This window comes from Molothrus ater, chromosome 8, assembly GCF_012460135.2.
Source record: "Molothrus ater isolate BHLD 08-10-18 breed brown headed cowbird chromosome 8, BPBGC_Mater_1.1, whole genome shotgun sequence".
NCBI lineage: Eukaryota > Metazoa > Chordata > Aves > Passeriformes > Icteridae > Molothrus > Molothrus ater.
In genome coordinates this window covers 9,206,642-9,221,268 of record NC_050485.2, presented here as the reverse complement: position 1 = coordinate 9,221,268, position 14,627 = coordinate 9,206,642, and the positions used below count along the sequence as shown (strand labels likewise).

Here is a 14,627-nt window from a genome sequence, read left to right as displayed (position 1 = left end):
TCAGTTCACCTATTTGAACTAAGCTTAAATTTATTAAGAAAGTCAAAGAATCCCTGAAAACATTAATGTTGTGTTAGACCAAGTTTCATAATCAACAGTGTTCTGAATGCTTCTTTTTTCTTAAGTCCTACTTCTGATATCATCTGTCCTTATCTCTTACTGCTACGTGTGAAACAGAAATAGTTTCATAATTGTTTTGTCCTATAAATACTTATAAAAACTTGCAAAATGGCGCAGACTAATTCCATTATTTTGACTCAAAGGTTAAACATGTTTTTTCATTATCAGAAACTATACGTAAACTTAATATTTAATTTCTTCATGGAAGAAAATTTTCATGCTTCAACACATAAACATTTTCCATGTTAATAATAAAAAATTAATCCGGTTTTCAGTAATTGGTTGCATTTCATTGGGCATTTTACTACCACCTATAAATTTGGGGGAAGGGTCCCCAAGATATCAGAGTTATTCTCCAAAATCTATAATTGAGCACCTTGCAGTTTTCAATAGCCAGATCAGTTCTACTTCAGCTGTAGTCCAGAATAGAGATCTATATTTTGCTCAAAACTCTTGAGCTTTCCTGACAAAACTTCAGTTTTATCAGAGGGGAGATTTGATTGCAAATATGGCAGCTTTTTTCCTGAGTTGTCCTGGGTACTGTTAATTAAGATGTTAATGAGGTCCTGGACTTAATTCTGCATGAATGAATATTTTAAGGATGCAGTACTTCATAGCAGAAAAAATCCTAGTTGTAAACAGTTGACTAATTAAAAATGTAAGAATATAGCACCCACTCTAGTAATTAAGTCTAGAAAATGGGAGAAAGACTAAAAGCTAGTGGCATGTAATTACAGTACAGTTTAAAATTAATATCTTTGAGATGTATGTCTTTTCAAAAGAGTTTCTTTTTTGTGAGTTGATTATCTAAAAACAAGGTAGAAACAAGGGGAAACAGAAGGTATGGGGTTGAAATTATTGTTGTTTTTGTAGTGAGCATGGCATAGTGTAGGGTATGGAAATAAATGTGCATTGCCTGTGATTTTGTAATAATTGCAAACACAGATGGTTTAAGAGAAAATTAAATAATTCCACCCACATGAAGACAGGGAAGTCTAACAATAGTCACAACTTTTTATCACCCTATTTCTCTAGCAGTCTCTGTCCTCCTGTCTCTTACACATCCTTTGTCTATGGAAAAGTAACAGCGTGTGAAGCTGCTGTGGGGCCCATCAAGGACCGCACTAGGCTGGAGCTGTCACCCCACCGTGCAGGGGCTCCATCCACCCTCTGCTGGCACAGCAGCACCCTCAGCAGCAGCACCCAAAGAGCACAAGTGCAGAAGCAGGCAGTGGTGGCTGCCAGGTTCAGCCTGGACTCCAGTCACCAGGTGAGAGCACAATGATCAGTCAGGTCAGCAAGGCAGAGCATACTTGTAGCCTGGTTTGGGTCTGGCCTAATCTCAGGTGCAGCTCACAGTTCAGGAAGTGGAGGCTGGTCAGGGCATTCAGAGGCTGTTGGTGGGTACAGTGCCCCCATTGAGATCTATTTCTGCCATAATGCTTGTGAAAAAGCAAATAATGACTTTTCATTGCCCAGATGGACGTGAAGGCTTGGAGAGGGCAGTAGAGCACTTTGGATTTGCTCCTGTCTTGTAAAAACCAGGCCTCCAAACCATTGTCTCACCCAGCCTGGGTAATCTTCAAAGACCTTAATTCATGCATTTTACACTCATTTTGCTTTTCTTCCCATTGTTTTTTTTTACTCTTTTTGCCTGGGCAGATTTATAGTTTGCTTATATCACTTTTGGCTCTCTTTTCTTTTCTTATTTTTTTCCTTTTAAATTTTTTTAAATTTTTTTTCTTTTTTTAACAGGAATTTGCATTCTGTTAAGAGCTGTCTTGCAATAGACAAGCCAGCAAAAATGCAAATATTTTGTTTTCTGAGTCCTGGAGACTTATTTCAATCACACTAAGAGAACTGGATAATTAGATACTGCAAAGGCTGGGAGATATGCCATGAATGTTACACTGGTTGGGGATCTTGTGAGCAGAATATCTCAGTTGAAGGCAGGCAGGAGGGCGCTGCTGTACGCAGCTGGGGAGCTTGTTCTTTTATGAGCCCAGCACATTCTGACCCTGAATTTTACTGCAAATACACCAGAAACAGGTGTGGCACAAGAACTCAAGAGCTTTCCTGAGGTTTTAAGATTTGATAGAGCATACTTAGTGTTCTGGTGTCAGTTTGGAAAAACTTTCAGTGTCATAGTATTAAACCTATTCCCTAATGTCATATGTTCCTAGATAGAACTGATTGTAAAATATTATCTCCTATGTGTTATGTGACAGGAGGAAGAAACTGAATATAGAAGATCAGCCTCTTGTTAATTAAGGTGAAATTTTCTGAGTCCTCATAGGAAGAATGGTTAGGCTGCTTTTGTAACAATTAAAGATAAACTTTCATAATATACATTCTATATTAAGACACTTCAACTCTGACTGACACTGAATTTTCTTGGGTTTGCCAGTTTGACTCTATTTCCCCACTTGATTAAGTTACTTAGGAGAAATCACCAGAGAAGACGTTTTGCTTTCTGCAGCAGAATAGTTGATCTGAATTGTGATAAGCAAGGAGCATGAGAGAATGGAAATGTGATTCTTGTCCATATCTAATGCGGAAGGAACTGCATCTATTTCCTGTTCCCACAGCTAAGCTGGAGATGTTCTGCCGTGATAGGGCATACGTGTTGATTCCTGATGAAAGCAGGAGGCTGAAGATGGTGTATTCCCTCCCTTTGGGGTGACTGAAGAATTTACTTTCCAGCTGGGGGGATTGTAGAGCAGCTTGGACTGCCCTTGTGTTGCAAGGCTCTGGCCTGCAGTGTCTCTGGCTCTCTATCCCACAGCTCTGCGTGTCTGGGTGCAAAGAGGAGCTGCTGTCTCATTATCCCCTGCTGTGGGAAAAGGTCAGAGTGGGCACAGACTTGTGTGTCAGGAAAGGCACCAAACAGAAGGAGAGGTCTGGCCAGAATGAAACTGCTGTTCTTCTGGTGGCCTGATCCCTAGACTTGAAAGGCTCAGTACCATGTGAAACGTAGCAATGGATACTTCCCTTCAGTTAGCTCTGAGGAAAGTGCCTCCTTTCTCTCCGGTGAGCAGTTGCATTTCAGAGACCTGTGCATCCCCAGAGCACTTACATCCCCTTAGCTGGTGGAAAGCTATGACTTGTGTGAGGACTTGCACTGCTAGAATACCTTTAGTCTTTCCTTTTCATTTCAGCAGAGGTGATCTGCTGCCAAGCTACCTGTTATTTCTATCAAGCAGCATCAGTGACTGCTGAAGGCTGAAATTTTATTTATTTGGTTTTTAACAGTTCTTCAGGTTCTTAATTGGAGATCTTTAAGCAGGCTGAAAATAAAAGACAACAAACGGTTTTCCTTTCCCAAATTTGTCCTATGCTGAGGCTGTGAAATTTGTTAAGGCTTGTGGTTCTGACATTTAACTTGAGGGAATACACCAGTGTAAAAGTCTGAAATTCCCTTGCTTTGGAAAATAAGGTCAGTTGTAATGACCCTAAGCAGTGAGTGTATTATGATGGGGAGAAGGCAGGGAGCTGAAAATGAGATTTCCTGGAAATTCTTATGAGGAGGATCTTTTTGTTTTCAGGAGAAGGGACTGGTTGCTAACAGGCAATGCTGTGCCATGCCTCTGGCACGTGAAGGAGTAAACCTGTTGTTTATTCCTTTTTGTAATATGAAAGAGCAAGGGAGCAAAGATCTGCTGCAAACAAAGCTATCTATTATGTACCCAAACACCAAGAACCTTGCAGGAGTCCTGGGGTCTCTGTGCAGCCCTCTGCGAAGCTCACCTGGAGCCAGCCTCTCCAAGATCTCTGCCTTCATGTTGTCTTCAGACTTCATTGCACTGACACAAGGGTAAATTCATGGCTGCAGTTGGGTTTCCACCAGGCTGGGATGAGAGGAGCGCATGCAGATCTGTTTAGCATGGACTGCAGTTTGTTGCTCTTGCAGAAGGTGTGAAGTTACTTACCTGTCTAGGGGTGATAAAAAAAGAATTAAAATAATTATTACTTCAGCACACAGGTCATCTCCTCTTACCTCAGACTGGCACATTTCAAGCCTGCTGGCCAGCTGGCAGCTTTCTGGCTCAGCACAGGTCTGTACTGAGAGGCTTTTCCCTGCATGGGACTTGCCCAAGCAAAACACAGAGCTGGCTGGAGGCTGCAGCCCTGTCTGTCAGAGCAGCATGGGCACCATTAGTGTTTCTTCTGTCTTTGATCTGAATTTTGTATTCCTTAGGCAGTCTCTCATGGCAGGCTTTGACTGGCAGTACCTGTTAGCTGAAACACATGGCCAGAGCCCAAAAATGAGCATGGCAATTTCATTGCAATGTGGCTGTAATTTTCACAATATTTTTTCTACCCAATATGTGAAATACAAGCAGCATTCATTCTCCTGAGCTTTCTACTAATTCTTTTGCTGTGTGACTTGCTGTGTTTTGCTGACACTACTTACCAGGTTCCCCATCTTTGTGAGAGAGAGGCTCTACCTGGAGGTCTGGCATACAGATGCCACCACAGACGACGAGACAAAGAGAGAGGGGCCGTGGTATCTCAGAATGGAACGGACTAATGAGGAATTTTGTGTCTTGATGACACCATTAAAGTGGAATGGGTTGGAAAATCAATCAGATGCCTTCTCTGATTACTGTGTAACTCAATTACTGCAGTCTCCCTAGGGCCCAAGGCAACAACCATCTCACAGGAAGTGCAGAAGAAAGGCCTCTGAAATAGTGCTGTTGTGGACAAAGGCAAGATCTTGCTGCTGTGCATTCCAGACAGAGAGATTATATTATGAATAATGAAAAGGGCTGGGGGAAATGTACTGGTGACACTGGGGTTTGGGTGGTAAGACCTTCTGTAGCTCAGCTGGGAATGCATTGACAGTTCTTGATAAAGGTGTCAGATGATACCCAGTATCTTCCATGTGCTTTGGCATGAATGTACCAGAAGCTCCAAATACTCATATTCTGGTCAGTGGTTTTGGGTAAGTGCTGGTCCTGAGCATTTGTACTGATCTCCCACAATCATTTCCAAGCACTGGAAATAATCTGGAGATCAGATGTTAAAAACCACAGGGTTGAGGTTGTTATCTTGCTTTCATATCACATCAGTTGCTATGTGGTTAAGCAGGTGATAATTCAAAAAGCAGTTTATGTTTCACATTAACACTGTATATCATTAGGAAACAGAATATCTAAGCCTTTGTCTTAATGTTGGTGATCTGTAGGATATCTGACCTTACAGCTGATGCTCTCTGATTTAGAGATGCTTTTCTGGCAGGATGGGTGCCTGCTGAGCCTGCGTCCTTGGACCTCTGAACATTCTTGCTGTGCGTTCTGACTGCCACCTCCCTCAATTCACATTGAGGCAGTCCTGGCAGGAGTTCAGAGTGGACCTCAGTTTATCTAGAAACCTGTTTTTTTTGTGGTGTTAGGTTCCCAGAAGTGATGTCAAAAGAGGACACAGGTATTTTCTTTTCCTTGAAGAGGGAATAATTTTCACTGTAGTTCTTTTTTTTTTTCCTTTTCTTTCTCCAGTATAGATATTTCTCAGCTTTTTGGGTATGACTGGTTTCTGACAGTTCTCTCGCCTTGCAATATAAATTTTGTTCAGTGTATCTGTTTGTTGCTTTTTTTTTTCTTTTAGTTTGAACCTAAACCAGCTGATGCAGTCCCCAAAGAAAGACATGCATCCCGTGCCAGCTGGCGTGCCCTCTGGCTGTGAAGCCTTGTTAAAGAGATCGGAGCTGACAGATTCTTGAGCAGCAATCTGATACAGGCCTTTTTTTTTAATTTGCTTTTTTGAGCTCACCCTTGTAACAAATGGGGGCTTGTTTGGGAGCTTCGCTAGAGGCTTGAATGGAATCATTGTTATCAAAACACTGCAGTGATTCAGGAGTGCCCAGCAAAGGGGGTTCTTCTCCCTGGTGCCCCTCAGCTGGGCACTGCAGGTGTGGCAGCCTAGCTTAAACTCTGGTTTCATTCTTACTCTATGGAATAATCCAGTTGTCCTGTGATTTTCATCTTTAAACTGATAATTGGGAAACTGAAGCTACAGTTCTTTACAAAACAGAGTCAGCTCAAAAGTTAAAATTAAGTTGGAGAGATGAATGAGTCCCAACCAGGGAAGAGAAGTGTTTTCTATGTTGATGCTTTGGGAATAAAGAGTTGTAAAAGTAGAACCTTGCCAGGGTTTTGCATAAATCAACATCTTCTTGATTTTCTTACCTTTACCCTGGTGTTTAGATTACAAATTCTACCCCAGAAACACTTGCTTGGAAATTCATAGAAGTAAAACTTGGGCTCCTGAGTTCCTCTTTACATTATTTTCTCCTGCAAAAACAATTTTGTGTCTAATACATGTTAAGATAGTGAATCTTTAAATCGAAAATAGTTTTTATGTTTCTATTTTATTCAGTGGGATTGACAAGCAAAAGGAAGTGAGTTATTTGGGGAGGCAATAACTTGGAATTCTCAGGTTTCTCCATCAAAACTGACTATTATTGGAATCTGAGTGAAGTGTTCAGCATGAATTTGTTGCACAGGAGTAAAATGAAGATCACTTCTCACACATGCAGCATTGTGATGTGCATGGAGCTGTGTATTATTCTGTTTTACAAGGAATTCACCTTATAAAAAAGATACAGCATCCTTTGTATGTTTCTCTTTTACCTCTCTCTGCCCTGCCTCTGCTGCCTCTGCTGGCTTCTGCCTCTCTGCAGCTTTGAAGCTGTAATGCCAAGCAGGAAGGTGGTAACATTGGAGTGTTCCCTGCAGAGTCAGTGAGATGGGAAGGGCTTGTTGTGGAGGTGGAAAGGCTATTTTCCTGGCTGCTCTTGGAAGGTGGGACGTGTTTTGGGGTACTATGCTGATACATTTGAATTCCTGGTGTATTACAGGGACTGAACTTGACTTGAGAAGTCATGTTCTATGCTCTGTCCAGGGAATCATATATTCAAAATCAGTAGCAAGAAAAAGAAAAATCTATACAAGTTCTGGTTTTTACATCTTCACATAGTTATTTCTCACTTTCTCTCCCCTGTCCTTTTCCCAGTAAATAGTTAACAGTATGTAGAGACAAAACTGAAAGATAAGTTGTCTGTGTATCTTATTTGCAGTGACCCCTGTGGCTGGAAGGAATGATGAATCTGACTCCATGTTCTCAGAAGGCTAATTTATTATTTTATGATACTATATTATATTAAAGAATACTATGCTAAAGAATACAGAAAGGATACTTACAGAAGGTTAAAAAGATAATAATGAAAACTCGTGACTCTTTCCAGAGTCTCAACACAGCTTGGCACTGATTGGCCAAAGAGTGAAAACAACCCACACCAGAAACCAATGAAACAATCACCTGTTGGATAAACACATTGCAGATGAGCAAAACAGAGGAGAAGCAAATGAGATAATTATTGTTTTCATTTGTCTCTGAGGCTTCTCAGCTTCCCAGGGGAAAAATCCTGGGCAAAAGGGATTTTTCAGAAAATGTGAATGTGATAGTCTGTGATTAAGAAAACACAGCTTATTGTTGCTGACTGTGCTGGATTTCCAAAGTCAGCTCTATCATTACAGAGGGCCATTTGGGAATGGAGACCCCAATCCCTTTGGAATCTTGGGAACAGGGACAATTCTACCAAAAATCCTGATCCTGCTGTGTTGCAGTGCAACCTTCAGTAAGTTTTGCTGTGTCTCAGTTTCTCCAGTGGAAAATTATTTGTGTGATATAATTTATATTCATAGTCTACAGCTATTATGAAAACCTCATCAGGGCTAAGATTTCATTCTGCACTGCACAAACCAGTCCCTGCTCTGCTGAGCTTATAGCAGAGGTGTTGTTTGAGATAATATTTAATGATCATCATAAGGCTTGTGTAAAGAGCACTCTGACTCTCTTACATCTGCTGTCATAAAGTTAGCAGTATTATATCTCTTCATATAAAATCTGTTTGTGGTTTTTGTCTCTGCTTCAAGCTGCACCAACAGTTTGGGAAACAGCCTGGTGGGAGTCTTTAGAGTGGGACTTTTGGCCTCATCTATGAACTGGTATTTTCCCTGACTCAGAAGGACTTTTTTCCGTCTAGTAATACACATTACAAAATAAGCATCTGTCTCACAAGTAGTTCCTTTTCTGGTGGAGCTGGTTGTTAGAAACCCCTTGCTTTACTATACAAGAAACTTATGTATGCCTTGAACTCATAGATGAACTAGTCTTCTCATATTCTTTGTTACATCAGAATGGTAGAAACAGAAAAGCTCAAAAATGGGAGGAATGGAGAAAGGATGAAGATGTCTTTTAGCAATATTGTTTGCTATTGCTTTCTTGTGCCTCCTGGTGTTGCAAGCTGTGCCAGTTGAGCAGGTGGTCCGAGGGTTTGTATGTGGTGGAGCACATCTGCAGGAGTTGAGGGGGTGACAAAAAAAAGCTTTTTAAAGAAAAAAGGTGGTTTAATTTTTACAAAGAAGTAGTCGTGAGCATGACGGATTTGGTGAGCAACATCTGGCATTGAGGGTGCTCTTGCATTGTTCTGGGAGAGGCAGGAGGTGTGCCCCAAAAATGTGCTCGTATTCCAGGAAAGGCCACCAGGGTATTGCTAAGGGTAAGTCACACTGCTGATGGGGGAGAGAAGACTCCACTGCGAGTTTTACTTTTGTTTTAAACAAAGGCGAAATTTAGTTCTTTTCTCTGGTGTTTGTTTTGGATTATTTGTTATTTGTTGGCTTTGTTTGGCACTTTTCCTGGAAAAATAGCAACATATGAACACAAAGCAGGAGGTGAGAGAGCTTTGTAACAAGAGGCTTTCATGTATTTGAGACCAACCCAAATTTATGTTGTGCTGTTGGTGATTTAAAACTGGCTTCATGTTCTTCAGTGGCATATGAGAGAAGGTGATGAAGGTTTCAGGAGATGTTTCGTCTCCAACTGCCACTGAATCATTTGGCAGCCTCTAAGTGTGCAGTGTGTCCCCTGCCCTCTGTGCTGCCGGAGGGGTGATGCCTCTCCAGAGCTGTATTTTATGACCTCTGGAAGAAAGTGAGTTCCCAGGACAAATAGAGACAGCCTTGCAGAGAGTGCTCTCTCCTCCTCTTGTTAGCTTTGAAATATAGGTTAGAATAAAAGGGTTTCATGTTTTCTGTCCAGTGGCTTGCAGAGGGCGGGGGAAAGGCCAGGTACTTGGCTCTGTTTGCTGTAGTGTGTGAGAATCTCACCCACGGTGAATGTTGAGTTGCTGTGCACTGTCAGGACCTTTCTTCCAAAGGCCATTTGGTTGTTCTGTCAAGCTTCCACACAAATGGGATGTGACACTTCCCAGGGACCAGACCTGCAGATGGGCAAGTGATGCTGCCACCCTGTCACCCTCTAGTCCTGCCATTCAGCCTGTTAAATGCTGGAGTCATACTGAGAATTGACTTTTTCTTTTTGAATTGCAGGATGCAAAAAGAAGGTGCCATCATGTGAATGTGGAACACCTAAATGAGAAACAGGACACATGGGAAGGCTGAGCTGAAACTGCCTGTGCACAGAATGACAGACTGATTTGCTACTGAAGACGAGATTCTGGAAACCTTGTTCTTCCAGAGACTTCCGAGTGAGAGGAGAGGAGCCCGAGGAAGCACACAAAAGAGCAATGGGAATTGAGGGCCATGGTTACCTGAGATAAATGGCAGATCTCTGGGAGTCTCGCCTTGTAGCTGTTTGCTTTAGCTTTTTCTCTCTCTGCAGCTGCACTTTATTTTCTGTGAGCCGCTGCTGGGCACTGCCACGGCGCCACTGGAGATTCCAAGCGCGCCGTGGGTCCGGAGCGTGAGGAGGGGGTGAGCCACCCGCCTCACCATGATTCAGCTGTGGAAAGTGGTGCGGCACGTGCGACAGCTGGAGCTGCACAGATTGATCCTGCTGCTCATTGCCTTCAGCCTGATCTCCATGTGCATCCTGGCTTATTACGTCACTAACAGTCCCAAAATCAAGGAGCCGCCGCCCCTGCCCTTCAGTGACTGCAGCAGCCAGCACCGCATCTTGATCCCACCGCAAGCCAGCTGGAGGCTCACCAAGTCTGTGGACACGTCGCGCACGGATCCCGTGGTGCTCGTCTTTGTGGAAAGCATTTATTCCCAGCTTGGGCAGGAAATAGTGGCCATCCTGGAATCCAGCCGGTTCAAATACAGGACAGAGATCGCCCCTGGCAAAGGGGATATGCCCACCCTGACAGACAAAGATAGAGGACGCTATGCTCTAATTATCTATGAGAACATCCTTAAATATGTGAATCTAGATGCTTGGAACCGAGAGCTGCTAGACAAATACTGTGTAGAGTATGGTGTGGGAATTATAGGCTTTTTCAAAGCTAATGAGAACAGCCTGCTCAGTGCACAGCTCAAGGGTTTCCCCCTTTTCCTACATTCCAACTTGGGGCTGCGGGACTATCACATCAATCCTAGTGCTCCCCTGCTCTATGTCACCCGGGCTAATGAGGTGGAGCAGGGTCCTCTGCCTGGTGATGACTGGACTGTGTTTCAGTCAAACCACAGCACGTATGAGCCAGTGCTGTTGGCCAGCACGAAGTCCTCGGAGTCCATTCCTCACCTGGCCACTCACAAAGCCTTGCATGCCACAGTGATGCAGGACCTGGGTCTGCATGATGGGATCCAGCGGGTTCTCTTCGGCAATAACCTCAATTTTTGGCTGCACAAACTCATTTTTGTGGATGCCATTGCCTACTTGACTGGCAAACGCCTCTGTCTGACACTTGATCGCCATATCCTTGTTGACATCGATGATATATTTGTGGGAAAAGAGGGCACTCGCATGAAAGTGTCTGATGTAGAGGTAAAATCCTAGAGTAGATACCTCCAGAGGTTCTAGACAGATTTCTGGTGTGTGTGCTGTACTGGGAAAGCCAAGATGGCATTTAATTTGAGGGAAAGCACTGATTGCTGCAGTCGTACTCATCTTATACAGAGAATTAGCCTGCAAAGATGCTGAGAACCATGTGTGATCCTCTCAGCAGTTTTGCAGGTTTAAATGGAGCACTTTAGGAGCTGGCCTCTCTCAGTTTAAGAGGAAGGTGCCTGTGGTTGTCTATCCTGTCTCCTCTGTGATGTAAGGAACAAGTATATGCAGGTTTCCTATGCCAACCTATTTGTAGCTGTAAACTCTGCTGTTCAAAAGGAAAAAGCAAGTTGTGTTAGAACAGAACAGAAAAGAATGTGTTTATTATTATTTGTGATGTGTATAAGCTGTATATATTATATTGCAAAAGTGTAGGCCAGTCCATGCAGTGTGAATTCATACAGTCTGTATTTTAGCAATGTAGCTTTTCAACACACAACTAAATTGGGAAAGGAAGGGTTTTCTCTTTACCCTTTGTACCTACCTCATGCCTGCCACCAGCAGCTCTCATCCCTGAGGGAATATCAACAAATTCACCAGAGAAATATGCTCAGACCAAGCCTTCATGAGAACTATCTCTGTGGCCTCACAATTGAAAAACAGACATGCCAGCCCTGTGGTTTGCTTTCCTTGGCACTTCCTGGAATAATACAGTGACCTATTAGGAAAGGTTATGGGTAAGAGACAGATTTTGTGGAGGAGAGGGAACTGAGACAGGCAAAGATAAAAATAAGTAGGAAAAAGTTAAGTGCTTAAATGCTCCTTCTGATTCTCTGTGTCCTTGAAAGTAATGATGAAGTGTTCTGTTAAGTCTGTGATCTGTGTGCATGTGATGTTTCACGGAGCCAAGGACTTCCCTTTGTATCTTCCCCATCAGTTGTGGTTTGTAGCCACTGAGGGAGGTGCACTCCCTGTTTCTCAGGTGTGCTAAGGTTGTCCATGGGTAGTACTCTGGATTCCCATTCACCACTTGCCCTCAGGTGAGTCCTGGATGGTACCAGCCATGATGGTGGTAAGCTTGTGACAGCAACTGCTTTAGCATGTTTCCAAAACAACTTCAAGGTGAAGCACCCGTTCAACTTACATCCGAGGCACAAAATATTTGAGGCAAAGGTGTAAGAAGAACACTGTTGTAGAGGTTTGGCTCCTTACCTAACCTTGTCTGTTGCATGTTCCCAAGATCCCTCTTCCACCTCCCCAGGAGTCATACCACCTTTCCTACATGTTTTATGCATCTGTGCACCATATGTCTTAGTTCATCTCCAAGGTTTTAGGACTTCAAGATTTTATGTTTTATATGGAGTATTTATTTAAGGAAGATGCTAAAACTTTCTTCATTTCACTTCAGTGTCCCTGTGCTTTGAAGTGCTGAAATGTTCGGAAAGAGAATTTTTTTTCTTTTTTTCCTTTTGTGAAGGAAAAATCACAATCTTATCTTGGTCCTAAGAAGGCCCTACACCCACTAGTCCAAACCAGCAGAGATTCAGAGATTCTCACCTCTGTAGTGTTTCTGGAGGTTACAGACCCACGTGGGAAGGCGGGATAGGTGGCCGCAGCTCTTGGGAACAAGGGCTGCTCTAGTGATGTTAAAAACAAACCCAGACAAGATTAGTCCAAAAGATGCTTTGTTTGGGTTTTAACAGGGCAAAATGGAGGAATAATCTGTGATCAGTAAGCAGAGAATCTCAGGCAAAGCAGATAAAACCCAGATTTATCCATTTAAAAGAAGCTCTCTGATTGCAAAGCCACATGAGGTTAATGAATTTTTATTTTTTAAAAGCGAGAAATAACTACATGGATTTGTTGATAGTGTCTCACCATGGGGAGAGAAGGGGATATAACAGTAATGGAACAGCTGGCATTTTCTTTGGCCTTTTATATGAAAGCTCTGTTTCAGGGCTGATATCTCAACACACAGCTCCTTATCTCAAAGCTTAGATTACAGTGGTCAGAGTAGTGGTTTGAAGACTGGATGTTGTCTGAAGGTATAAAATTGACTCTGCTGTCCCAGTGAGCCTCTTTGCCATATGCAGGTCGACATTCAGAGACCTTCCCAGACAAAACGACTATTAAAAGAAAGCAGTGAATATAATTTGATCAAATGCATGCCCATAGTACACAAGAGAAATGTTTTTATTTGTGATGCTTAAAGGAGACAGCTTTCTTCTTTAACAAGAAAAAAAGGAATTGTGCTTGCTTTTACTTTAAAGATGATAACCCTTGAGTTCCTGTTTCTGCTGAAACACTGCAGCAGAAGCTTGCAGTCCTCAATAGAAGTGGAACAGTTGGAAGTAGCACAAAGAAAATGTTTTTCCTTTGTAGAGTTTACCAGAGATTTGAGCTGCACATAATTAACAAAACTAAATCTCAGAGAATCCCTTCTCTTCTCAATTTATTCCACATTTAGTCTCTTCTAAAATCATAATCCTTGGAATTTACCAAACCTCCATGGAACTGGCCAACAAAGACAAGCCGTTTCTAATGCAAAAGGATCTGGCTTTTGTGATCATTTCTGGTCATCTTTAGGTATGAGGAAAGAAGATTAAGTAGATGAGTTTATGCCTCTTTTGCTGGTAATCTCTGCAAGGGCATAAATAGTGAACAATCATTGCAAGTGAGTCTGAGAGCAAGCTAAGTGAAAATCAAGGACAGTAATTTCATTTTGGATTAGGAATGGTGAGGATGCAGAAGAGAGAGCCTAGTGATGGTGACTGTCAGCCAGCTCTTGCCTTTCTAAATTGTAGAGGGTGATCTTACCTGCAATGGAAGTACTCAGCAATTTTTAACTCTCTGATTCTAAGACTGCAGTGGAGGTAGACATAGCAGTACCATGAGAGCTTTCTTTTTTGCCAGTGTTGTTTTGAGCTCTGCCAGTGCGACAGTACGCTGCCCAAGGCACTATCTGCCAAGACTGTGTTTCTGCCACATGTTCCTAGTATGGTTTGCATGAGCATTGAAAAGAGGCTGCCAAAGCACTCCCCTTTCTTCCTCCATTTTTTTATCACCTCTTTCTCTTCATTTGCCCATGTACTGTTTTCTTAGAGTCGTGTTTTTTTCTTTTCTGAGCATCTCACTCTCGGCCTTATTTACCTATTTTATTTTGCCTCTTGTTAGAGGGAGCTGAGATAGGTAACATTTAGGGTTTGTGTAGAACAACTAAATTCTCTGCAAACACTTCCGGAAGTTAAAAATTTCTTAGCTTAAAAAGCAAATTTGCATTAAGATTTAGCCCTGTATCACTCCAATGCCAAGGACACCCTGTTATTTTAGGAAAGGATTTGGCTCTAAAGAAGCTGCCAACACAGTCAGAGTCCCAATACTTTCCCTGATTTCTTCCTCACTCTTAGAATGAGGAGAGATTTTATTTTCCCTGGTTGACATCAAGAGCTTGTAGTGACTGTTTAGGAAATCTCTGCGGATCTGTCAGTGAGATACAGATTTTTAATGTACTGCAACAAAAGGCACAATTTTAAATGGTTTTCCCCTAACATTTGCTTAGAAGTAAATAGTTATTGTAATTTGATATTATTAAAAAGCCTTTTTTAAAATGACAGAGTGAGCGTAGACATTTTTACCATTGTGTCCAGAAGTGTGCCTTGGAATGTGGTTTTCTGTCACTTGGGCCTGCAGCATGACTGCCACAGTTAAGTACT

General features: G+C 42.3%; 1 protein-coding gene across 3 annotated transcripts in view; it reads left to right on the top strand.

The window, feature by feature from the left end:
* Nucleotides 1–14,627, top strand: part of NDST2 (N-deacetylase and N-sulfotransferase 2) — a 123,595-nt gene that overhangs the window by 90,082 nt on the left and 18,886 nt on the right. For all 3 annotated transcript variants that reach the window (XM_036385552.2, XM_036385553.2, XM_036385554.2), the window contains one exon: nucleotides 9,516–10,911. In XM_036385552.2, coding sequence (XP_036241445.1) covers nucleotides 9,919–10,911 — 993 coding nt within the window. In that variant the 5' untranslated portion in view covers nucleotides 9,516–9,918. The remainder of the gene's footprint in view (nucleotides 1–9,515; nucleotides 10,912–14,627) is intronic.